Source organism: Oncorhynchus clarkii, chromosome 7 (genome assembly GCF_045791955.1).
Source record: "Oncorhynchus clarkii lewisi isolate Uvic-CL-2024 chromosome 7, UVic_Ocla_1.0, whole genome shotgun sequence".
NCBI lineage: Eukaryota > Metazoa > Chordata > Actinopteri > Salmoniformes > Salmonidae > Oncorhynchus > Oncorhynchus clarkii.
Genome location: NC_092153.1, coordinates 86,446,212 through 86,473,654, shown reverse-complemented (window position 1 = coordinate 86,473,654; position 27,443 = coordinate 86,446,212). Strand labels below are relative to the sequence as shown.

The 27,443-nt window shown below is 44.7% G+C and overlaps 1 protein-coding gene across 1 annotated transcript in view; it reads right to left on the bottom strand.

Moving 5' to 3' along the window:
* The window catches only part of LOC139413951 (PHD finger protein 2), a 168,702-nt gene that overhangs the window by 82,358 nt on the left and 58,901 nt on the right, over positions 1–27,443 (bottom strand). Inside the window, exons 8-16 of the mRNA XM_071161841.1 lie at positions 27,183–27,270; positions 26,915–27,021; positions 21,402–21,493; positions 20,508–20,597; positions 12,185–12,547; positions 11,831–11,947; positions 7,407–7,525; positions 7,156–7,331; positions 4,054–4,118 (exon numbers count right to left, since the gene is read on the bottom strand). Of these exons, the coding sequence (XP_071017942.1) occupies positions 4,054–4,118; positions 7,156–7,331; positions 7,407–7,525; positions 11,831–11,947; positions 12,185–12,547; positions 20,508–20,597; positions 21,402–21,493; positions 26,915–27,021; positions 27,183–27,270 (1,217 nt within the window). The remainder of the gene's footprint in view (positions 1–4,053; positions 4,119–7,155; positions 7,332–7,406; positions 7,526–11,830; positions 11,948–12,184; positions 12,548–20,507; positions 20,598–21,401; positions 21,494–26,914; positions 27,022–27,182; positions 27,271–27,443) is intronic.

Sequence of the window (27,443 nt, the reverse complement as noted above, 5' to 3'; positions counted from 1 at the left end):
TTTTGATATAGTTTAGATGTAGTTTTAATATAGTTTAGATGTAGTTTTAATATAGTTTAGATGTAGTTTTAATATAGTTTGGATATAGTTTAGATGCAGATTTGATATAGTTTAGGTGCAGTTTTAATATAGTTTAGATTTAGTTTAGGTGTAGTTCAGGTGCAGTTCAGGTGTAGTGTAGGAGTAGTTGTAGTTTTGATATAGTTTAAATATAGTTTAGATGTAGTTTTAATATATGTAGTTTTAATATAGTATAGTCTCCTCACTTTATGGGCAGGTCAGGTGTAGTGTAGGAGTAGTTTGGGTATAGTTTGGGTATAGTTTGGGTATAGTTTAGGTATAGTTTAGGTATAGTTTAGGGGTAGTTTGGGTGTAGTTCAGGTGCAGTTTAGATGTAGTTTTGATATAGTTTAGGTGTAGTTTTGATATAGTTTAGGTGCAGTTTTAATATAGTTTAGATTTAGTTTAGGTGTAGTTCAGGTGCAGTTCAGGTGTAGTGTAGGAGTAGTTGTAGTTTTGATATAGTTTAGATGTAGTTTTAATATAGTATAGATTTAGTTTAGGTGTAGTACAGGTGCAGTTCAGGTGTAGTGTAGGAGTAGTTGTAGTTTTGGTATAGTGAAGTGAAGGTGTAGTTTAGGTATAGTTTAGGTGTAGTTTAGGTGTAGTTTGGGCATAGTTTGGGTGTTGTTTAGGTGTCGTTTAGGTGTCGTTTAGGTGTAGTTTAGGCATAGTGTAGGTATAGTTTAGGTGAAGTTTAGGTGTAGTTCAGGTGTAGTTTAGGCAAAGTTTATGTGTAGTTTCGGTGTAGTTTATGTAGGGACGTGACAGGACTGAACGGGACAGTATGGAGGTGACAGGGCTGAATGGGACAGTAGGGCAGATCCTGCTGAGAATAGCGTAACAGGCCAAGGTCACCCCCTGCCCTCCCCTAACAGGCCAAGATCACCCCCTGCCCTCCCCTAACAGGCCAAGGTCACCCCCTGCCCTCCCCTAACAGGCCAAGGTCACCCCATGCCCTCCCCTAATAGGCCAAGTTCACCCCCTGCCCTTCCCTAACCTCTCAGCTATACGAGTAACCATCCCTACATCTGACCAAGCTCTCTCCGCCTCTCTCTCTACCTCTCACTGCATGCCTGCCTGCCTCTCCCTTTCTCTCTCTGCCTGCCTCTTTCTCTCTCTCTCTCTGCCTGCCTCTCTCTTTCTCTCCCTCTCTCTGCCTGCCTGCCTCTTTCTCTCTCTGCCTGCCTCTCTGTTTCTCTCTCTGCCTGCCTCTCTCTTTCTCTCTCTGCCTGCCTCTCTCTTTCTCTCTCTGCCTGCCTCTCTCTTTCTCTCTCTGCCTGCCTCTCTCTTTCTCTCTCCGCCTGCCTCTCTCTTTCTCTCTCTGCCTGCCTCTCTCTTTCTCTCTCTGCCTGCCTCTCTCTTTCTCTCTCTGCCTGCCTCTCTCTTTCTCTCTCTGCCTGCCTCTCTCTTTCTCTCTCTGCCTGCCTCTCCCTTTCTCTCTCTGCCTGCCTCTCCCTTTCTCTCTCTGCCTGCCTCTCCCTTTCTCTCTCTGCCTGCCTCTCTCTTTCTCTCTCTGCCTGCCTCTCCCTTTCTCTCTCTGCCTGCCTCTCCCTTTCTCTCTCTCTGCCTGCCTCTCCCTTTCTCTCTCTCTGCCTGCCTCTCCCTTTCTCTCTCTCTGCCTGCCTCTCGCTCTGCCTGCCTCTCCCTTTCTCTCTCTGCCTGGCTCTCTCTTTCTCTCTCTGCCTGCCTCTCTCTTTCTCTCTCTGCCTGCCTCTCCCTTTCTCTCTCTGCCTACCTCTCTCTTTCTCTCTCTGCCTGCCTCTCCCTTTCTCTCTCTGCCTGCCTCTCTCTTTCTCTCGCTCTGTCTGCCTCTCTCTCTGCCTGCCTCTCTCTCTCTCTCTCTGCCTGCCTCTCTCTCTCTCTCTCTGCCTGCCTCTCTCTCTCTCTCTCTGCCTGCCTCTCTCTTTCTCTCTCTGCCTGCCTCTCTCTTTTTCCTCAGGTCCTCAAAAGGTTCTATAGCTGCACCATCGAGAGCATCCTGACTGGTTGCATCACTGCCTGGTATGACAATTGCTCGGTCTCTGACCGCAAGGCACTATAGAGGGTAGTGCGTACGGCCGAGTACATCACTGGGGTCAACCTTCCTGCCATCCAGGACCTCTATACCAGGCGGTGTCAGAGGAAGGCCTTAAAAACGGTCAAAGACCCCAGCCACCCCAGTCATAGACTGTTCTCTCTACTATCGCATGGCAAGCGGTACCGGAGTGCCAAGTCTAGGACAGAAAGGCTTCTCAACAGTTTTTACCCCCAAGCCATAAGACTCCTGAACAGCCAATCAAATGGCTACTCAGACTATTTGCATTGTGTGCATTTGAACCTTTAAAAACCTTCTGTATGTAAAATATTGTGTGATATAGCTTGGAAATAAATCAACGTGACTCTGGATGACAACATAATGATGTTTGTTTCCAACATTACGGCTGTTTTCCTAAAGACATGGGAGTCCACTTCATGTTCTGTTTCCTTCGCTTCCTTACTTCCTAATATGAAGATACTGGTATCACAGCAACACTAAACACACAGCCATATGTGATCTCTATTGCTACTTGACTGCTTTTTAAACCATCACATGGAATTCATTAACGACCTCATGGAAGGAAGGAGTGGATATTCCAGAATGTTTTCCTCTGACTGTTCTACTCTTAGAACTCCTCATTAGGTTGTTCTCTCCATGGACGTAGAAATGGAAATATCAGAGTGTAATTAAAGTATTTAGTTCTGGGATGTTAGCTGGCTAATAGGACAGCTGAGTTGGAACTATTAGCATACTTCCCAAATAGAATCCTCTCCCTAATCACTACCTTTAACTAGGGTGATATTTGGGACTTTGTCTTGGGAATGGGATCTAGATTCTCCATGGACATAACTGTGATACCCACCTGACACTATTGCGCTGACCTGACCCCAACCATAATGAGCTCAGATATTTTCTAGCCACATGGTCCTTCATATATTATTGGTGACTTAAGGAGATGAGGTAACATACCCTGGGAAGAGAGGGGAGGAGGTAACATACCCTGGGAGGAGGTAACATACCCGGGAAGAGAGGGGAGGAGGTAACATACCCTGGGAGGAGGTAACATACCCTGGGAAGAGAGGGGAGGAGGTAACATACCCTGGGAGGAGGTAACATACCCTGGGAAGAGAGGGGAGGAGGTAACATACCCTGGGAGGAGGTAACATACCCGGGAAGAGAGGGGAGGAGGTAACATACCCTGGGAGGAGGTAACATACCCTGGGAGGAGGTAACATACCCTGGGAAGAGAGGGGAGGAGGTAACATACCCTGGGAGGAGGTAACATACCCTGTGAAGAGGTAACATACCCTGTGAAGAGGTAACATACCCTGGGAGGAGATAACATACCCTGGGAGGAGGTAACATACCCTGGGAAGAGAGGGGAGGTGGTAACATACCCTGGGAGGAGGTAACATACCCTGGGAGGAAAGGGGGGAGGTAACATACCCTGGGAGGAGGTAACATACCCTGGGAGGAGGTAACATACCCTGGGAAGAGAGGGGAGGAGGTAACATACCCTGGGAGGAGGTAACATACCCTGTGAAGAGGTAACATACCCTGGGAGGAGGTAACATACCCTGGGAGGAGGTAACATACCCTGGGAAGAGAGGGGAGGTGGTAACATACCCTGGGAGGAGGTAACATACCCTGGGAGGAGGTAACATACCCTGGGAGGAAAGGGGCGAGGTAACATACCCTGGGAGGAGGTAACATACCCTGGGAGGAGGTAACATACCCTGGGAGGAAAGGGGGGAGGTAACATACCCAGGGAAGAGAGGGGAGGAGGTAACATACCCTGGGAGGAAAGGGGGGAGGTAACATACCCAGGGAAGAGAGGGGAGAAGGTAACATACCCTGGGAAGAGAGGGGGGGAGGTAACATACCCTGGGAGGAGAGGGGAGGAGGTAACATACCCTGGGAGGAGAGGGGAGGAGGTAACATACCCTGGGCACAAAGGGGAGGAGCTGACATACCTTGACAGCAGAGGGGAGGAGCTTTGGCTTCTTGGATGGGTGGATTGGGTTGATGTTTGACAGGACTGGAACAGGAAGAGAAGAGACAGTCAATCAACAACGAGTAAATCAGAAGAGACAGTCAATCAACAACTAGTAAATCAGCAGAGACAGTCAATCAACAACTAGAACATCAGAAGAGACAGTCAATCAACAACTAGTACATCAGAAGAGACAGTCAATCAACAACTAGTAAATCAGAAGAGACAGTCAATCAACAACTAGTAAATCAGAAGAGACAGTCAATCAACAACTAGTAAATCAGAAGAGACAGTCAATCAACAACGAGTAAATCAGAGGAGACAGTCAATCAACAACTAGTAAATCCGAAGAGACAGTCAATCAACAACTAGTACATCAGAAGAGACAGTCAATCAACAACTAGTAAATCAGAGGAGACAGTCAATCAACAATGAGTAAATCAGAAGAGACAGTCAATCAACAACTAGTAAATCAGAGGAGACAGTCAATCAACAACGAGTAAATCAGAAGAGACAGTCAATCAACAACGAGTACATCAGAGACAGTCAATCAACAACGAGTAAATCAGAAGAGACAGTAAATCAACAATGAGTAAATCAGAGACAGTCAATCAACAACTAGAACATCAGAAGAGACAGTCAATCAACAACTAGTAAATCAGAGGAGACAGTCAATCAACAACTAGTACATCAGAAGAGACAGTCAATCAACAACGAGTAAATCAGAAGAGACAGTCAATCAACAACTAGTACATCAGAAGACAGTCAATCAACAACGAGTAAATCAGAAGAGACAGTCAATCAACAACTAGTACATCAGAGACAGTCAATCAACAACGAGTAAATCAGAAGAGACAGTAAATCAACAATGAGTAAATCAGAGGAGACAGTCAATCAACAACTAGTAAATCAGAAGAGACAGTCAATCAACAACTAGTACATCAGAAGACAGTCAATCAACAACGAGTAAATCAGAGGAGACAGTCAATCAACAACGAGTAAATCAGAAGAGACAGTCAATCAACAACTAGTACATCAGAAGACAGTCAATCAACAACGAGTAAATCAGAAGAGACAGTCAATCAACAACTAGTACATCAGAAGACAGTCAATCAACAACTAGTACATCAGAAGACAGTCAATCAACAACGAGTAAATCAGAAGAGACAGTCAATCAACAACTAGTACATCAGAAGACAGTCAATCAACAACTAGTAAATCAGAAGAGACAGTCAATCAACAACGAGTAAATCAGAGGAGACAGTCAATCAACAACGAGTAAATCAGAAGAGACAGTCAATCAACAACTAGTACATCAGAAGACAGTCAATCAACAACGAGTAAATCAGAGGAGACAGTCAATCAACAACGAGTAAATCAGAAGAGACAGTCAATCAACAACTAGTACATCAGAAGACAGTCAATCAACAACAAGTAAATCAGAAGAGACAGTCAATCAACAACAAGTACATCAGTCCATTTTGATAGAATTAATTATGAAGTAAATACATCATTGTATACAGTATATTTTTTCCTTTTTTTCTAATCTCAGTCTCAGTGTCTCAGTGTCTCAGTCTCTCAGTGTCTCAGTCTCAGTGTCTCAGTCTCAGTGTCTCAGTCTCAGTGTCTCAGTCTCAGTGTCTCAGTCTCAGTGTCTCAGTCTCAGTGTCTCTGTGTCAGTGTCTCAGTCTCAGTGTCTCTGTGTCAGTGTCTCAGTCTCAGTGTCTCAGTCTCAGTGTCAGTGTCTCAGTCTCAGTGTCTCAGTCTCAGTGTCTCAGTCTCAGTGTCTCAGTGTCTCAGTGTCTCAGTGTCTCAGTGTCTCAGTCTCAGTGTCTCAGTCTCAGTGTCTCAGTCTCAGTGTCTCTGTGTCAGTGTCTCAGTCTCAGTGTCTCTGTGTCAGTGTCTCAGTCTCAGTGTCTCAGTCTCAGTGTCTCAGTCTCAGTGTCTCTGTGTCAGTGTCTCTGTGTCAGTGTCTCTGTGTCAGTGTCTCAGTCTCAGTGTCTCTGTCTCAGTGTCTCTGTGTCAGTGTCTCAGTCTCAGTGTCTCTGTGTCAGTGTCTCAGTCTCTGTGTCTCAGTCTCAGTGTCTCAGTGTCTCTGAGTCAGTGTCTCTGTGTCAGTGTCTCTGTGTCAGTGTCTCTGAGTCAGTGTCTCTGTGTCAGTGTCTCTGTGTCAGTGTCTCAGTCAGTGTCTCTGTCTCACTGTCTCAGTCTCAGTGTCTCAGTCTCAGTGTCTCAGTCTCAGTGTCTCAGTGTCTCTGAGTCAGTGTCTCTGTGTCAGTGTCTCTGTGTCAGTGTCTCTGTGTCAGTGTCTCTGTGTCAGTGTCTCTGAGTCAGTGTCTCTGAGTCAGTGTCTCTGTGTCAGTGTCTCAGTCAGTGTCTCTGTCTCACTGTCTCTGTCTCAGTGTCTCTGTCTCAGTGTCTCTGTCTCAGTCTCAGTGTCTCTGTCTCAGTGTCTCTGTCTCAGTGTCTCTGTCTCAGTGTCTCTGTCTCAGTGTCTCTGTGTCAGTGTCTCAGTCTCTCTGTCTCAGTCTCTCTGTCTCAGTCTCTCTGTCTCAGTCTCTCTGTCTCAGTCTCTCTGTCTCAGTCTCTGTCTCAGTGTCTCTATCTCAGTGTCTCAGTGTCTCTGTCTCAGTGTCTCTGTCTCAGCGTCTCTGTCTCAGCGTCTCTGTCTCAGCGTCTCTGTCTCAGCGTCTCTGTCTCAGTGTCTCAGTCTCAGTCTCAGTGTCTCAGTCTCAGTCTCTGTGTCTCTGTCTCAGTGTCTCAGTCTCTGTGTCTCAGTCTCTGTGTCTCAGTCTCTGTGTCTCAGTCTCTGTGTCTCAGTCTCTGTGTCTCAGTCTCTGTGTCTCAGTCTCAGTGTCTCAGTCTCAGTGTCTCAGTCTCAGTGTCTCAGTCTCAGTGTCTCAGTCTCAGTGTCTCTGTCTCAGTGTCTCTGTCTCAGTGTCTCTGTCTCAGTGTCTCTGTCTCAGTGTCTCTGTCTCAGTGTCTCTGTCTCAGTGTCTCTGTCTCAGTGTCTCTGTCTCAGTAGTCACAGGACCATTTTCTCTCCAGTAGTAGTTTGTCATCTTTATGTGTCAGTACTCACAGGATAAGTCCCTCTTGACGGCGTTCTTTTTCCTCCTGATGGGGAACTCATCAATCTTCAACTCTCCTTCGTCTGACACGTACTCATACTCGTCTCTCACTGGCTTGGCCTTGTCCTCCTTTAGGTTTTGTAACGAGCTGAACACACTGGAGTTGGTCTGGGGCTTCAGCTTAGAACTGGGGGGGACACAGGACGGTAAGGAACGGGTGCCAGTCACAAACAGACACAATACATGTACACAGTATACATACCCTAGTAACTTCTTGTGTGTCAATGAGAATGAAAACTTGTCTTTGTTGCCTGATAGTGGCGTTCTCTCAAACTTGTGCTCTTCAGTTTCCATCTTCAGTAAGGAATCTGGTTTGCTGTTCTGTAACGGATACGAACAACAACGAGAACGTAATGTTATGTTTTAGAGGATCTGGCAGAAGGACATACAACATGTTTATAACATTGCAAGGGAGAAAAGAAAAAGCCATATCTCAGACTGGCCAATAAAAATAAAAGACTAAGATGAGCAGAATAACACAGACACTGGACAAAGGAACTCTGCCTAGAAGGCCAGCATCCTGGAGTTGCCTCTTCACTGTTGACGTTGAGACTGGTGTTTTGTGGGTATTTAATGAAGCTGCCAGTTGAGGACTTGTGAGGCGTCTGTTTCTCAAACTCAACACTCTAATGTACTTGTCCTCTTGCTCAGTTGTGCACCGGGGCCTCCCACTCCTCTTTCTATTCTAGTTAGAGCCAGTTTGCGCTGTTCTGTGAAGGGAGTAGTACACAGCGTTGTACGAGATCTTCAGTTTCTTGGCAATTTCTCGCATGGAACAGCCTTAATTTCTCAGAACAAGAATAGACTGACGAGTTTCAGAAGAAAGTTATTTGTTTCTGGCCATTTTGAGCCTGTAATCGAACTCACAAATGCTGATGCTCCAGATACTCAACTAGTCTACAGAAGGCCAGTTTTATTGCTTTTTTAATTTCAACAACAGTTGTCAGCTGTGCTAACATAATTGCAAAATGGTTTTCTAATGATCAATTATCATTTTCAAATGATAAACTTGGATTAGCTAACACAACGTGCCCTTAGTTTCTCTGTATCTCCACCTACCAGCTCCTATAGAAGATGTGGTCTGATCTGCCCTTAGTTTCTCTGTATCTCCATCTACGTCTGATCTGCCCTTAGTTTCTCTGTATCTCCATCTACCAGGTCCTATAGAAGATGTGGTCTGTGATTATCCATCTACCAGGTCCTATAGAAGATGTGGTCTGTAATTATCCATCTACCAGGTCCTATAGAAGATGTGGTCTGATCTGCCCTTAGTTTCTCTGTATCTCCATCTACCAGGGCCTATAGAAGATGTGGTCTGTGATTATCCATCTACCAGGTCCTACAGAAGATGTGGTCTGTGATTATCCATCTACCAGGTCCTATAGAAGATGTGGTCTGATCTGCCCTTAGTTTCTCTGACCGGTCTGTATCTCCATCTACCAGTCCATGTGTTAGTGTTTGAGCTGCAGCTAGTTCCACTCTTTAGAGGGACCAGGACCCTTGGAATGACTACAGACATTACAACCGGAACACTTTGGCATACAAGTTTCCACGAAACTAAAGCCGACTAATGTCTTCCGTTCGCTCCAACTAAGCTGTCCTCCAGAACCCATCCCATGTTATCCAGCTATAATGACACAACAGCCTCCTTAGAGCAGGACCGCATCCTAAACGGAACCCTATACCCTATACGCTGTAGTGAACTACTTTTGACCAGAGTCCTCTACACCTTATAGGGGAATAGGGTAGCATTTGGGACCCCCTTCCACCAGCAGGACCCCGGGGCAGATGTGAATGCTTATGGGTGGAATGTTGTGGATATGACATAGTTGTGAGGACTGAGACGGTTGGCTGGGCCTGGGTTCTAGAAGCTTTGAACAGTTCCACCACTCTAATTGTGAGTAAAACCGCAGTGTTAGTTTAGCTGATTACTATGATCAATAGTGTGTTAATCACTTTACCATTATACCACGTTCTTCTGCTGGACTTCTCAGCTTCTCAAGCTTTAATACAACAGAACCATTTGTATCTTCTTTGAAACAGCATCCAGCTTGAATTGGGTTTATTGTTCCGTTTATCCATCATTATCATGTTTACTTTGGTCCATGTGTTTTTAAAGCAGGCCAAGACAGCCTTGACTCAATCTATTCTGGATTTGATCTTTGATTTTCAAATCAAACTATTATATATCTTACCTAAACTAACTATTATATATCTTACCCAACTATTATATATCTTAACTAAATTAACTACTCTATCTTACCTAAACTAACTATTATATATCTTACCCAACTATTATATATCTTAACTAAACTAACTATTATATATCTTACCCAACTATTCTGTATCTTAACTAAACTAACTATTATATATCTTACCTAAACTAACTATTATATATCTTACCCAACTATTCTGTATCTTAACTAAATTAACTACTCTATCTTACCTAAACTAACTATTATATATCTTACCCAACTATTCTGTATCTTAACTAAATTAACTACTCTATCTTACCTAAACTAACTATTATATATCTTACCCAACTATTCTGTATCTTAACTAAATTAACTAATCTATCTTACCTAAACTAACTACTCTATATATAACTTAACTAACTACTCTGTACCTTACCTAACTTAACTAACTATTCTATATCTTACCTAACTTAACTATTCTATATCTTACCTAACTTAACTATTCTATATCTTACCTAACTTAACTATTCTATATCTTACCTAACTTAACTAATTATTCTGTATCTTACCTAACTTAACTAACTATTCTAAATCTTACCTAACTTAACTATTCTATATCTTACCTAACTTAACTAACTATTCTATATCTTACCTAACTTAGCTAACTATTCTGTATCTAACTTAACTAACTATTCTATATATTACCTAACTTAACTAACTATTCTGTATCTAACTTAACTAACTATTCTGTATCTTACCTAACTTAACGATTCTGTATCTTACCTAACTTAACTAACTACTCTGTATCTAACTTAACTAACTACTCTGTATCTAACTTAATAATTCTATATCTTACCTAACTTAACTAACTATTCTGTATCTAACTTAACTAACTATTCTGTATCTTACCTAACTAAACTAACTATTTTATATCTTACCTAACTTAACTAACTACTCTGTATCTAACTTAACTAACTACTCTGTATCTAACTTAATTATTCTTTATCTAACTAGTCTGTATCTTAACTAATTAGTCTGTATTTTCCATAACTTAACTACATTTTCTAACAACCTAATTTTGACCAAAATTAACCAGAGAGATTACTGCTCACTGTTTTATTTTTCGGCGCTATACGGAGGCAGCTCTAGCCAACAGACAGCAGAGCCCTGAGGACACCGTCCAACCTGGAGCTGAGTGAGGAGTGTTTGGTCTGATGCTATTTTGAAAGCCAAGAAGAAAAAGCTAAAAATAAAGTACATTACAGTGATATATTTGACTTTCTGGGGACTGAATGCCGAGTTAAGGCTCCCAGACCAGATGTGAAGGAAAAGGCCTTTGGGCCTCAGAACCCCCCTCCTGCTGTTCACTGGCATGGCACTGATTCCACCTGGCGATCTGTTCACCATCTGCCTTGGCCTGTCTCCCCCCTGTCTGGTACAGGTACCTCCACCACACTCCCCCCTGTCTGTTCACCGTCTGTCTTGGCCTGTCTCCCACCTCTCTGTTCACCGTCTCCCCCTCTCTGTTCACCGTCTGCCTTGACCTGTCTCCCCCTGTCTGTTCACTGTCTGCCCTGTCTCAACCTGTATCTGACCTAACTCAACCTGTTCTGTACCTGACCTAACTCAACCTGTATCTGACCTAACTCAACCTGTATCTGATCTAACTCAACCTGTTCTGTACCTGACCTAACTCAACCTGTATCTGACCTAACTCAACCTGTTCTGTACCTGACCTAACTCAACCTGTATCTGACCTAACTCAACCTGTTCTGTACCTGACCTAACTCAACCTGTATCTGACCTAACTCAACCTGTTCTGTATCTGACCTAACTCAACCTGTATCTGACCTAACTCAACCTGTTCTGTATCTGACCTAACTCAACCTGTATCTGACCTAACTCAACCTGTTCTGTACCTGACCTAACTCTACCTGTATCTGACCTAACTCAACCTGTTCTGTACCTGACCTAACTCAACCTGTATCTGACCTAACTCAACCTGTTCTGTATCTGACCTAACTCAACCTGTATCTGACCTAACTCAACCTGTTCTGTATCTGACCTAACTCAACCTGTATCTGACCTAACTCAACCTGTTCTGTACCTGACCTAACTCAACCTGTATCTGACCTAACTCAACCTGTTCTGTACCTGACCTAACTCAACCTGTATCTGACCTAACTCAACCTGTTCTGTACCTGACCTAACTCAACCTGTATCTGACCTAACTCAACCTGTATCTGATCTAACTCAACCTGTTCTGTACCTGACCTAACTCAACCTGTATCTGACCTAACTCAACCTGTTCTGTACCTGACCTAACTCAACCTGTATCTGACCTAACTCAACCTGTATCTGACCTAACTCAACCTGTATCTGACCTAACTCAACCTGTATCTGACCTAACTCAAACTGTCCTGTAGCGTACCTTATATTTCCACTTGGCTTCCGTCTGTTTCTTGTTCTGTTCTCGGATCTCAAACTTCTCCAGGTCGTTCTGCTTACAGGTGTCCTTTTCCGACATGCTCAGGACATTCTTAGTCGCCTGGGAAGCAGGTAACACAGACATGACATCATATAGGTGACAGGTAACTGCTGCTAACCGTGTGTATGTGACCAATACAATTTGATTTGATATGCGGTAGAGTAGGACAGGTCAGCTTGCATGGTCTCACCTTGCCCCCCACCTTACCCTTCTTGGGCTGGTTCATCTAGGCCTATAGGGGTGTGTTTGTTACAGGCCCAGTCAGGTTAAACATGGTTAAACAGGTTAATAGCTCACCTTGCCCCCCATCTTGCCTTTCTTGGGCTGGTCCATCTTGCTGAGGATGTCCTTGGCGTGAGACTCCAGAGCTGCCAGGCTGGAGGGCTTCGACGGAGGAGGAGGAGGAGCAGGGACTTCCTTCTCTTTCTTTCCTTTCTTCTTCCCTCCCTCCTTCGCTTTGGGGACCTTGGGAGGTTTGGGGACCTTTGGAGGTTTTGGGGGCTTGGAGGCCTTCTTCCTGGCTGGTTTCTCCCGAGGAGGAGGGGACGGAGAGGGGTCGCTGGAGGGGGAAGCAGGGTCCTCAGGCTCTGATGGGGCAGGAGGTGGTTCCTCCACTGGAGCCTTGCTACTCGAATCACTCTTAATGGCTTTAGCCGCATTCTGGACAACAACAAAACGGTCAGTTATCAAGATGTCTTTATCCGAGGACACTCACTTTACAATTTTCTCTCCTTTTACACTGAACCATGACAACAGTCTGAGCTGTACGTTCATAGACCCGTTAGTAACCCAGTTCACTACAACACCCATAATGCAGCAGGTCATGTCTGTACTGTAACTATAAAGGGCTCTACAAACAGAGCATCGTATACGGTCCCAAAAATTATGCTGCACAATGTAGTGTAGTGTGTAGAGTGTGTAGTGTGTAGAGTGTAGAGTGTAGAGTGTAGAGTGTAGACTGTGTAGACTGTGTAGTGTGTAGAGTGTGTAGAGTGTAGAGTGTGTAGAGTGTAGAGTGTAGAGTGTGTAGAGTGTGTAGAGTGTAGAGTGTGTAGAGTGTAGAGTGTGTAGAGTGTAGAGTGTGTAGAGTGTGTAGAGTGTGTAGTGTGTAGAGTGTAGAGTGTAGAGTGTAGACTGTGTAGACTGTGTAGTGTGTAGAGTGTGTAGAGTGTAGAGTGTGTAGAGTGTAGTGTGTAGAGTGTGTAGAGTGTGTAGAGTGTGTAGAGTGTAGAGTGTGTAGAGTGTAGAGTGTGTAGAGTGTAGAGTGTAGAGTGTGTAGAGTGTGTAGAGTGTGTAGTGTGTAGAGTGTAGACTGTGTAGACTGTGTAGTGTGTAGAGTGTGTAGAGTGTAGAGTGTGTAGAGTGTAGAGTGTAGAGTGTGTAGAGTGTGTAGAGTGTGTAGAGTGTAGAGTGTGTAGAGTGTAGAGTGTGTAGAGTGTAGAGTGTAGAGTGTGTAGACTGTGTAGAGTGTAGTGTGTAGAGTGTAGAGTGTGTAGAGTAGAGTGTAGACTGTAGTGTGTAGACTGTGTAGTGTGTAGAGTGTGTAGAGTGTAGAGTGTGTAGAGTGTAGAGTGTAGAGTGTGTAGAGTGTGTAGAGTGTGTAGAGTGTGTAGAGTGTAGAGTGTGTAGAGTGTAGAGTGTGTAGAGTGTAGAGTGTGTAGAGTGTAGAGTGTGTAGAGTGTAGAGTGTAGAGTGTGTAGAGTGTAGAGTGTGTAGAGTGTGTAGAGTGTAGAGTGTGTAGAGTGTAGAGTGTAGACTGTGTAGAGTGTAGACTGTAGAGTGTGTAGACTGTGTAGTGTGTAGAGTGTAGAGTGTGTAGAGTGTAGAGTGTAGAGTATGTAGAGTAGAGTGTAGACTGTAGTGTGTAGACTGTGTAGTGTGTAGAGTGTAGACTGTGTAGTGTGTAGACTGTAGAGTGTGTAGACTGTGTAGAGTGTAGTGTGTAGAGTGTAGTGCGTAGAGTGTAGTGTGCAGAGTGTGTAGTGTAGACTGTGTAGTGTAGACTGTGTAGATACATGGACTGGTACCATACGTATCTAGACACATGGACTGGTACCATACGTATCTAGATACATGGACTGGTACCATACGTATACATGGACTGGTACCATACGTATCTAGATACATGGACTGGTACCATACAGGAACCATACGTATCTAGATACATGGACTGATACCATACGTATCTAGATACATGGACTGGTACCATACGTATCTAGATACATGGACTGGTACCATACAGGAACCATACGTATCTAGATACATGGACTGGTACCATACAGGAACCATACGTATCTAGATACATGGACTGGTACCATACAGGTACCATACGTATCTAGATACATGGACTGGTACCATACAGGAAACATACGTATCTAGATACATGGACTGGTACCATACAGGAACAATACGTATCTAGATACATGGACTGGTACCATACGTATCTAGACACATGGACTGGTACCATACAGGAACCATACGTATCTAGACACATGGACTGGTACCATACAGGTACCATACGTATCTAGATACATGGACTGGTACCATACAGGAACCATACGTATCTAGATACATGGACTGGTACCATACAGGAACCATACGTATCTAGATACATGGACTGGTACCATACAGGTACCATACGTATCTAGATACATGGACTGGTACCATACAGGAACCATACGTACGTATCTAGATACATGGACTGGAACCATACGTATCTAGACACATGGACTGGTACCATACAAGAACCATACGTATCTAGATACATGGACTGGTACCATACGTATCTAGATACATGGACTGGTACCATACAGGAACCATACGTATCTAGATACATGGACTGGTACCATACAGGAACCGTACGTATCTAGATACATGGACTGGTACCATACAGGAACCATACGTATCTAGATACATGGACTGGTACCATACGTATCTAGACACATGGACTGGTACCATACGTATCTAGATACATGGACTGGTACCATACAGGAACCATACGTATCTAGATACATGGACTGGTACCATACAGGAACCATACGTATCTAGACACATGGACTGGTACCATACAGGAACCATACGTATCTAGATACATGGACTGGTACCATACAGGAACCATACGTATCTAGATACATGGACTGATACCATACGTATCTAGACACATGGACTGGTACCATACGTATCTAGACACATGGACTGGTACCATACAGGAACCATACGTATCTAGACACATGGACTGGTACCATACGTATCTAGATACATGGACTGGTACCATACAGGAACCATACGTATCTAGATACATGGACTGGTACCATACAGGAACCATACGTATCTAGATACATGGACTGGTACCATACGTATCTAGATACATGGACTGGTACCATACAGGAACCATACGTATCTAGATACATGGACTGGTACCATACAGGAACCATACGTATCTAGATACATGGACTGGTACCATACGTATCTAGATACATGGACTGGTACCATACAGGAACCATACGTATCTAGATACATGGACTGGTACCATACAGGAACCATACGTATCTAGATACATGGACTGGTACCATACAGGAACCATATGTATCTAGATACATGGACTGGTACCATACAGGAACCATACGTATCTAGATACATGGACTGGAACCATACGTATATAGACACATGGACTGGTACCATACGTATCTAGATACATGGACTGGTACCACACAGGAACCATACGTATCTAGACACATGGACTGGTACCATACAAGAACCATACGTATCTAGGCCAGGCAGCAGGCTGTTAGCCAGCCTGCCAGCATAGTGGAGTCTGCCACTAGCACAGTCAGTGTAGTCAGCTCAGCTATCACCATTGAGACCGTGTCTGTGCCTCGACCTAGGTTGGGCAAAACTAAACATGGCGGTGTTCGCCTTAGCAATCTCACTAGGATAAAGACCACCTCCATTCCTGTCATTATTGAAAGAGATCATGATACCTCACATCTCAAAATAGGGCTACTTAATGTTAGAACCCTTACTTCAAAGGCAATTATAGTCAATTAACTAATCACTGATCATAATCTTGATGTGATTGGCCTGACTGAAACATGGCTTAAGCCTGATGAATTTACTGTGTTAAATGAGGCCTCACCTCCTGGCTACACTAGTGACCATATCCCCCGTGCATCCCGCAAAGGCGGAGGTGTTGCTAACATTTACGATAGCAAATTTCAATTTACAAAAAAAAAAAATGACGTTTTCGTCTTTTGAGCTTCTAGTCATGAAATCTATGCAGCCTACTCAATCACTTTTTATAGCTACTGTTTACAGGCCTCCTGGGCCATATACAGCGTTCCTCACTGAGTTCCCTGAATTCCTATCGGACCTTGTAGCCTGAAGATAATATTCTAATCTTTGGTGACTTTAATATTTACATGGAAATTCCACAGACCCACTCCAAAAGGCTTTCGGAGCCATCATCGACTCAGTGGGTTTTGTCCAACATGTCAATGGACCCACTCACTGTCACAGTCATACGCTGGACCTAGTTTTGTTCCATGGAATAAATGTTGTGGATCTTAATGTTTTTCCTCATTATCCTGGACTATCGGACAACCATTTTATTACGTTTGCAATTGCAACAAATAATCTGCTCAGACCCCAACCAAGGAACATCCAAAGTCGTGCTATAAATTCACAGACAACACAAAGATTCCTTGATGTCCTTCCAGATTCCCTCTGTCTACCCAAGGACGCCAGAGGACAAAAATCAGTTAACCACCTAACTGAGGAACTCAATTTAACCTTGCGCAATACCCATAAGAAACTAGCTCCCTGGTACACAGAAAATACCCGAGCTCTGAAGCAAGCTTCCAGAAAATTGGAACGGAAATGGCGCCACACAAAACTGGAAGTCTTCCGACTAGCTTGGAAAGACAGTACTGTGCAGTACCGAAGAGCCCTCACTGCTGCTCGATCATCCTATTTTTCTAACTTAATTGAGGAAAATAAGAACAATCTGAAATTCCTTTTTGATACTGTCGCAAAGCTAACTAAAAAGCAACATTCCCCAAGAGAGGATGACTTTCACTTTAGCAGTGATAAATTCATGAACTTCTTTGAGAAAAAGATTATGATTATTAGAAAGCAAATTACGGACTCCTCTTTAAATCTGCGTATTCCTTCAAAGCTCAGTTGTCCTGAGTCTGCACAATTCTGCCAGGACCTAGGATCAAGAGAGACGCTCAAGTGTTTTAGTACTATATCTCTTGACACAATGATGAAAATAATCATGGCCTCTAAACCTTCAAGCTGGTTTACTGATTTTCTGGTTTTCTAGATACGTATGGTACCAGTCCATGTATCTAGATACGTATGGTTCCTGTATGGTTCCCCTTATTGATAGTGGGGTGGTAGATGCCCAGTTTACCCCCCTAACATTCCCCTTATTGATAGTGGGGTGGTAGATGCCCAGTTTACACCCCTAACATTCCCCTTATTGATAGTGGGGTGGTAGATGCCCAGTTTACCCCCTAACATTCCCCTTATTGATAGTGGGGTGGTAGATGCCCAGTTTACACCCCTAACATTCCCCTTATTGATAGTGGGGTGGTAGATGCCCAGTTTACCTACCCCTTAACATTCCCCTTATTGATAGTGCGGTGGTAGATGCCCAGTTTACCCCCTACCACCCCACTATCAATAAGGGGAATGTTAAGGGGTAGGTAAACTGGGCATCTACCACCCCACTATCAATAAGGGGAATGTTAGGGGTGTAAACTGGGCATCTACCACCCCACTATCAATAAGGGGAATGTTAGGGGGTAAACTGGGCATCTACCACCCCACTATCAATAAGGGGAATGTTAAGGGGTAGGTAAACTGGGCATCTACCACCCCACTATCAATAAGGGGAATGTTAGGGGTGTAAACTGGGCATCTACCACCCCACTATCAATAAGGGGAATGTTAGGGGGGTAAACTGGGCATCTACCACCCCACTATCAATAAGGGGAATGTTAGGGGGGTAAACTGGGCATCTACCACCCCACTATCAATAAGGGGAATGTTAGGGGGGTAAACTGGGCATCTACCACCCCACTATCAATAAGGGGAATGTTAGGGGGGTAAACTGGGCATCTATCACCCCACTATCAATAAGGGGAATGTTAGGGGGGTAAACTGGGTATCTACCACCCCACTATCGATAAGGGGAATGTTAGGTGGTAAACTGGGCATCTACCACCCCACTATCAATAAGGGGAATGTTAGGGGTAAACTGGGCATCTACCACCCCACTATCAATAAGGGGAATGTTAGGGGGGGTAAACTGGGCATCTACCACCCCACTATCAATAAGGGGAATGTTAAGGGGTAAACTGGGATAAAAGTGTTTGAGCTATAAATAAAGCACATAAAAAAATGTGCTGTGACATAGACAATTAATATATAGCACAACTTTGGATTTCACCCCCGTCTCATAATCCAATGGGCTAGACCGTTTGGAAGTCGACTGACTCGGTGTGAGCAGCTTTTTCTTCCCTAGCTTCGACCAACCCCATGCAGGTAGCAAAAGTGATTGCTGTCCAAGCTATGAAATGACTCAACTTTACCCTGTATATCTAAAAAAAAATACCATATATATATACTGATTGTTTAAAGCAAAATGACCTAAACTTTTTCTGATGGGGACGCTGAACAATCAAATTCTATCTAATATTAGACCTGATCAAAAGGTTGTTTTATTTCACCTTTATTTAACCAGGTAGGCAAGTTGAGAACAATTTCTCATTTACAATTGCGACCTGGCCAAGATAAAGCAAAGCAGTTCGACACATACAACGACACAGAGTTACACATGGAGTAAAACAAACATACCGTCAATACAGTATAAACAAGTCTATATACGATGTGAGCAAATGAGGTGAGATAAGGGAGGTAAAGGCAAAAAAAAGGCCATGGTGGCAAAGTAAATACAATATAGCAAGTAAAACACTGGAATGGTAGATTTGCAATGGAAGAATGTGCAAAGTAGAAATAAAAATAATGGGATGCAAAGGAGCAAAATAAATAAATAAATACAGTAGGGGAAGAGGTAGTTGTTTGGGCTAAATTATAGATGGGCTATGTACAGGTGCAGTAATCTGTGAGCTGCTCTGACAATTGGTGCTTAAAGCTAGTGAGGGAGATAAGTGTTTCCAGTTTCAGAGATTTTTGTAGTTCGTTCCAGTCATTGGCAGCAGAGAACTGGAAGGAGAGTTGGTTTTGGGGGTGACCAGAGAGATATACCTGCTGGAGCGCGTGCCACAGGTGGGTGCTGCTATGGTGACCAGTGAGCTGAGATAAGGCGGGGCTTTACCTAGCAAAGACTTATAGATGACCTGGAGCCAGTAGGTTTGGCGACGAGTATGAAGCGATGGCCAACCAACGAGAGCATACAGGTCGCAATGGTGGGTAGTATATGGGGCTTTGGTGACAAAACGGATGGCACTGTTATATTATGCATCCAATTTGCTGAGTAGAGTGTTGGAGGATATTTTATAGATGACATCGCCGAAGTCGAGGATCTGAAGGATGGTCAGTTTTACAAGAGTATGTTTGGCAGCATGAGTGAAGGATGCTTTGTTGTGAAATAGGAAGCCGATTCTAGATTTCATTTTGGATTGGAGATGCTTAATGTGAGTCTGGAAGGAGAGATTACAGTCTTACCAGACACCTAGGTATTTGTAGTTGTCCACATATTCTAAGTCAGAACCGTCCAGAGTAGTGATGTTGGACGGGCGGGCAGGTGTGGGCAGTGATCGGTTGAAGCCAGATGAATTCCATCTAATATTAGACCTGATCAGCAGGTATATAATCAGATCTTAAACATTTGAACCCGGGACGATGCGTATCGGTGAATCGTTACATCGCTAGTCTCTACAACAACAAAGTTCATTGTAAACCTGCCCAGTAGAAGAGAATAGAATAGATCAGAACAGGGCAGTAGAACAGGGCAGTAGGACAGGGCAGTAGATCAGGGCAGTAGATCAGGGCAGTAGAACAGGGCAGTAGAACAGGGCAGTAGAACAGGGCAGTAGAACAGAATAGATCAGAACAGGGCAGTAGAACAGGGCAGTAGAACAGGGCAGCATAATAGGGCAGTAGAATAGGGCAGTAGAACAGGGCAGTAGAACAGGGCAGTAGAACAGGGCAGCATAATAGGGCAGTAAAACAGGGCAGTAGAACAGGGCAGTAGAACAGGGCAGTAGAACAGGGCAGTAGAACAGGGCAGTAGAACAGGGCAGCATAGTAGGGCAGTAAAACAGGGCAGTAAAACAGGGCAGTAGAACAGAATAGATCAGAACAGGGCAGTAGAACAGGGCAGTAGAACAGGGCAGCATAATAGGGCAGTAGAATAGGGCAGTAGAACAGGGCAATAGAACAGGGCAGTAGAACAGGGCAGCATAATAGGGCAGTAAAACAGGGCAGTAAAACAGGGCAGTAGAACAGGGCAGTAGAACAGGGCAGTAGAACAGGGCAGTAGAACAGGGCAGCATAATAGGGCAGTAGAACAGGGCAGTAGAACAGGGCAGTAGAACAGGGCAGTAGAACAGGGCAGTAAAACAGGGCAGTAGAACAGGGTAAGAAGTCGTACCTCTGAGATCCTGATCTCCTTGGCCAGGTCCTTGATGAGCTGAGTGGGCTTCATGTTTTCTGGAAGTTCATCCTCGTGTTCTAACAGAGCCTGGAGGAACGACACGTTGACAACGCAGTTAAATATGGATTTATATTTCAGATTATACACAATATATAAGAACGTATGTGGACACCCCTTCAAATGAGTGGATTCGGCTAGTTCAGTCACACCCGTTGCTGACAGGTGTATAAAAATCGAGCACACAGCCATGTAATCTCCATAGACAAACATTGACAGCTTTACAGAAAAGCTCAGTGACTTTCAACTTGGCACTGTCGTAGGATGCCACCTTTCCGAATGCATAGTGTCAACTGTAAAGTTTGGTGGAGTAGGAATAATGGGGCTGTTTTTCAAGGTTCAGGCCCTTTAGTTCCAGTGAAGGGAAATCTTAACGCTACAGCATACAATGACATTGTAGAGGATTCTGTGCTTCCAACTTTGTGGCAAAGGTTTGGGTAAGGCTCTTTCCTGTTTCAACATGGCAATGCCCCCGTGCACAAAGATCGGTGTGGAAGAACTAGACTGAGCCCTGACCACAACCCCAATGAACACCTTTGTGATGAATTAGAATGCTGACTGCGAGCCAGGTCTAATCACCCAACATCAGTGCCCGACCTCACTAATGCTCTTGTGGCTGAATGGAAGAAAGTCCCCGCAGCAATGTTCCAACATCTAGTGGAAAGCCTTCCCAGAAGAGTGGAGGCTGTTATAGCAGCAAACTCCATATTAATGGCCATGATTTTGGAATGAGATGTTTGACCAGCAGGTGTCCACATACTTTTGGTCAAGTAGAGTAGCAGGTATTTGAAGGTATATAGTTGTAATAGATGTAAAGGAGGAAACCAAACTTGCCTGTTTCTTAGTCCAGGCCCTGAAGGCTCCGTTGATGATCTTAGCTCCATGGATCAGGTAGGCAGCTGGCTGTCTGTTGGCCTTGTGTAAACCTGAAACAAGACAGAATACTGTTAAAACACATGTTGACAGCCTCTTACAGGTCTGACAGCTCTCCCTTGGTAAAGAGGTATGACAGCTCTCCCTTGGTAAAGAGGTCTGACAGCTCTCCTTTGGTGAAGAGGTCTGACAGCTCTCCCTTGGTGAAGAGGTCTGACAGCTCTCCTTTGGTGAAGAGGTCTGACAGCTCTCCCTTGGTGAAGAGGTCTGACAGCTCTCCCTTGGTGAAGAGGTCTGACAGCTCTCCTTCGGTGAAGAGGTCTGACAGCTCTCCCTCGGTGAAGAGGTCTGACAGCTCTCTCTTAGTAAAGAGGTCAGACAGCTCTCCTTCGGTGAAGAGGTCTGACAGCTCTCCCTTGGTAAAGAGGTCAGACAGCTCTCCCTTGGTAAAGAGGTCAGACAGCTCTCCCTTGGTGAAGAGGTCAGACAGCTCTCCCTTGGAAAAGAGGTCAGACAGCTCTCCCTTGGTAAAGAGGTCAGACAGCTCTCCCTTGGTGAAGAGGTCAGACAGCTCTCCCTTGGTAAAGAGGTCAGACAGCTCTCCCTTGGTGAAGAGGTCAGACAGCTCTCCCTTGGTGAAGAGGTCAGACAGCTCTCCCTTGGTGAAGAGGTCAGACAGCTCTCCCTTGGTGAAGAGGTCAGACAGCTCTCCCTTGGTGAAGAGGTCTGACAGCTCTCCCTTGGTGAAGAGGTCTGACAGCTCTCCCTTGGTAAAGAGGTCAGACAGCTCTCCCTTGGTGAAGAGGTCAGACAGCTCTCACTTGGTGAAGAGGTCAGACAGCTCTCCCTTGGTGAAGAGGTCAGACAGCTATCCCTTGGTAAAGGGGTCTGACAGCTCTCCCTTGGTAAAGAGGTCTGACAGCTCTCCCTTGGTAAAGAGGTCAGACAGCTCTCCCTTGGTAAAGAGGTCTGACAGCTCTCCCTTGGTAAAGAGGTCTGACAGCTCTCCCTTGGTAAAGAGGTCAGACAGCTCTCCTTTGGTGAAGAGGTCTGACAGCTCTCCCTTGGTGAAGAGGTCTGACAGCTCTCCCTTGGTGAAGAGGTCTGACAGCTCTCCCTTGGTGAAGAGGTCTGACAGCTCTCCCTTGGTGAAGAGGTCTGACAGCTCTCCCTCGGTGAAGAGGTCTGACAGCTCTCCCTCGGTGAAGAGGTCAGACAGCTCTCCCTTGGTAAAGAGGTCAGACAGCTCTCCCTTGGTAAAGAGGTCAGACAGCTCTCCCTTGGTGAAGAGGTATTTTAACCTCAATGGGACAACCTGATGAAATAAAGGTTTAATTAATGGACTTTAACAGGTTCTGTTCATTCACTTGTTTAACATTGATGGAGCTGAAGTCAGGAGCCGTACAGAGCTGTGATGTTTCATAAAAGCCTCTTTGTGCTGTCAGATAACGGCGCCCTCTAGCCTAACTGCTGTCAGTATTTAACCAATCACAACACATCTACATTCAGAGCCTTGTCACCGCACATTTCATACACAGCAAGGAAAATATAACTCTGTTTACCGACTCCACAACGTTGTTGAAACTGGATCCATTCTGGTTTAATAACAGAAAACAATCCCTATAACATCTGAGTAGTGCATCCTGGAACATGTTACTGCAAGCTGAAGGCCGTTTAATTCAGACTCATGCTTCTAGTTGCATGCCTCGAGCTCTGTCTGTCTGCGAAGGCTGCCTCGAGCTGTCTGTCTGTCTGCGAAGGGTATCTCGAGCTAGCTGTCTGTCTGCGAAGGCTGCTGTTACGGATACAGGTATCCTGTGTCTGTGTGTATCCTGTGTGTGTTTCTTTTCTCTCCTTCTCCCCTCACAGGTGAAAATCATTACTCCCCAATCAGTCAACAATCAACCCATCAATCAGAAGACACACCTCCTCCTGTTTCCTACCCTATCACAGTTCCTTCCCCATGGTTTAAAAACCCCATCATTTGTTTGTTCAGGAGCTCAATCTTTGTAATGCCATGTTGGTAGATAGCTGTTCTTGGTAGATTTCAGGAGAGCTCAATCTTTTTGTAATGCCATGTTGGTAGATCTCTGCTCTTGATAGATTTCAGGAGCTCAATCTCTTTGTAATGCCATGTTGGTAGATAGCTGTTCTTTGTAGATTTCAGGGTAGCTCAATCTTTGTAAATGCCATGTTTGTAGATCTCGGTTCTTCACTCGCTCTCTGTGTATTAATTAACCTCTCTTTTGTTTGAGCACCTCCATAGCACTTTGTCATCACCTGTGAGTATTGTTTTGGTTATGGTGTTTGTTTGTTGCTGGTGGGAAAAGGGGGAAACCAAGACAAGTCGCCCATGGGCATACACTACCCGTAGGTAAACTTTGTTAAAACACACTAGTTAGAACTGGGCGGACCACCCACTGTATTTTTGGTTAGTTAGTTAGCTGTTGTTGAAATAGGCTAGTCTAGCTTAGGGGTGTTTTGAATACTTATTGTTTCTTTCCTTGGGTCCAGCTCAGCCCCTTTTTCCTGCTCCCCCCATTACCGTGTGTTTAGAAATAAACCCTGAGTTTGACGGTATTATTTCGGTTGTCGTGGTTATTTCGTTCACTTTTACTTTGTCACTGTTATAATTTACATGAGTTATGTTACGGGTCTCACTACCATCCCCCCTAGACTGTCGGGCCAAAAGGGATTCGTAACAGCTGCCTTGAGCTGTCTGTCTGCGAAGGCTGCCTCAAGCTGTCTGTCTGTCTGTCTGCGAAGGCTGCCTCTAGCTGTCTGTCTGCGAAGGCTGCCTCGAGCTAGCTGTCTGTCTGCGAAGGTTGCCTCGAGCTAGCTGTCTGTCTGCGAAGGCTGCCTCGTGCTAGCTGTCTGTCTGCGAAGGCTGCCTCGAGCTAGCTGTCTGTCTGCGAAGGCTGCCTCGAGCTAGCTGTCTGTCTGCGAAGGCTGCCTCGAGCAAGCTGTCTGTCTGCGAAGGCTGCCTCGAGCTAGCTGTCTGTCTGCGAAGGCTGCCTCGAGCTAGCTGTCTGTCTGCGAAGGCTGCCTCGAGCTTTCTGTCTGCGAAGGCTGACTCGAGCAAGCTGTCTGTCTGCGAAGGCTGCCTCGAGCTAGCTGTCTGCCTGCGAAGGCTGCTTCGAGCTGTCTGTCTGCGAAGGCTGCCTCGAGCTGTCTGTCTGCGAAGGCTGCCTCGAGCTGTCTGTCTGCGAAGGCTGCCTCGAGCTGTCCGTCTTCGAAGGCTGCCTCGAGCTGTCTGTCTGCGAAGGCTGCCTCGAGCTGTCTGTCTGCGAAGGCTATCTCGAGCTGTCTGTCTGCGAAGGCTGCCTCGAGCTGTCTGTCTGCGAAGGCTGCCTCGAGCTGTCTGTCTGCGAAGGCTGCCTCGAGCTGTCTGTCTGCGAAGGCTGCCTCGAGCTGTCTGTCTGCGAAGGCTGCCTTGAGCTGTCTGTCTGCGAAGGCTGCCTCGAGCTGTCTGTCTGCGAAGGCTGCCTCGAGCTGTCTGTCTGTGAAGGCTGCCTCGAGCTGTCTGTCTGCGAAGGCTCTACACTGATAGACAGGAAATATATCCACAAACTCTGCTGCTAGTTAATAACATGAAAAGAGATGGAACCCTGTCAGGTGGGTGGGGTTAGTCAAGGAGGATGTTCAGGAACGTTCAGATAGAATGTGTTGTTTAGATCAGATCTCTCCTATAACATTATATGAGCCATGTTCACCTCACCAAAATACAGTCCTGTACTAAGACAAGGATCCCTGACGTAGAGATAGATATGACCTGGACATTAGAACTATTCTCCTGAAGTGAATAATGGGTAAGAAACCACTGTGGTCTTAAGACTGGCACCATATTCCCTACATAGGGCACTACCAGCCCTATGGGACCTGGTAGTGAGTAGTGCACTATATAGAGAATCGGTTGCCATTGTGGACACAACCTACAGTATGTTGGCAATGTTATTTTAAGAAGGCAATCCGGCTATAGTACAGCAGAGAGAGAAAGGCATTCAGTGGAAATGTAAACAGAGCTCTGTGGCCAGCTGAGAGGAGTTAAATCACACAGAGAGAGAGAGAGAGACAGAGAGAGAGACAGAGAAAGACAGAGACAGAGAGACAGAGAGAGAGAGACAGAGAGACAGAGAGAGAGATAGAGAGAGAGAGAGAGAGAAAGACAGAGACAGAGAGAGAGATAGAGAGAGACAGAGAGAGAGAGAGACAGAGAGAGAGAGAGAGACAGAGAGAGAGAGAGACAGAGAGAGAGAGACAGAGACAGAGAGAGAGAGAGAGAGACAGAGAGACAGAGAGACAGAGACAGAGAGAGACAGCGAGACAGCGAGACAGAGAGACAGAGAGACAGAGAGAGAGAGAGAGAGAGAGAGAGAGAGAGAGAGAGACAGAGAGACAGAGAGACAGAGAGAGCAGTAATTGAGCTAGTGATTGTGCTTGCGCCAGGCCTTTTGAACCTAATCATCTGTGAACGACGCCAGGCAGACGTTAAATGACTGTAATAATAGTAGAGCATCCAACTCCTCATCTGCTGAGCAGACCGTAGGGAGAACACACGCTATCTACCACCAGGGGAACAGGAAACGCATTGCACCGCTAGTCAATAGTCACAGACCCAAAGTCGTCCCCATACACTAATAGTTGTGTATTGAAAACCAAATAGTCGTGGATTACAAACCAAATAGTCGTGTATTGAAAACCAAATAGTCGTGTATTGAAAACCAAATAGTCGTGTATTGAAAACCAAATAGTCGTGTATTGAAAACCAAATAGTCGTGTATTGAAAACCAAATAGTCGTGTATTGAAACCAAACAGTACAAGCAGCTATGAGGTGAACCTTAGATAGTCATGAAGTTAAAACCAGACAGAAATGAAGTTAAATGACAGACATGAAGTTAAAACCAGACAGAAATGAAGTTAAAACCAGACAGAAATGAAGTTAAAACCAGACAGACATGAAGTTAAAACCAGACAGAAATGAAGTTAAAACCAGACAGACGTGAAGTTAAAACCAGACAGAAATTAAGTTAAAACCAGACAGACATGAAGTTAAAACCAGACAGAAATGAAGTTAAAACCAGACAGAAATGAAGTTAAAACCAGACAGAAATTAAGTTAAAACCAGACAGAAATGAAGTTAAAACCAGACAGACGAGAAGTTAAAACCAGACAGAAATGAAGTTAAAACCAGACAGAAATGAAGTTAAAACCAGACAGACGAGAAGTTAAAACCAGACAGAAATGAAGTTAAAACCAGACAGAAATGAAGTTAAAACCAGACAGACGTGAAGTTAAAACCAGACAGAAATGAAGTTAAAACCAGACAGACATGAAGTTAAAACCAGACAGAAATGAAGTTAAAACCAGACAGAAATTAAGTTAAAACCAGACAGAAATGAAGTTAAAACCAGACAGACGTGAAGTTAAAACCAGACAGACGTGAAGTGGAAAAGTTATAAAATAAATAGTGTACCTTTAAATCTCTCCAGCAGGTGGCGTCCCACGTACCAGCAGGCAGTCTCAAAGTTGGGGAACGGAGTCAGACAGTTCACCTTGAGACGCTTCTCCACCTCGTACGCTCTGGGAGGGGGAGAAGACGACACAAAGAGAAGGAAAATAACTTCAGATAAACTATGTGCTTTTACCTGGGAGATAAACGTTGTGACCTCACAGCTGAAGGTTGTGTCTTGTCCGTTAAAGTGGAGACTCCACCTCCTCATTGAAACTAGTGATTTTCTCACCTCATCTGCATCTCAACACTCAGGTTGTGGACAAAGTGTCCGGAAAAGGCCAGAGTGTCCACTGGAGTCAGAACTGCATTGATCCAACCTGGAAACAGAGAACACACATTACATACACATTATATACACATTATATACACACCAACACATTACATACACACCAACACATTATATACACATTATATACACATTATATACACATTATATACACACCAACACATTACATACACACCAACACATTACATACACATTATATACACA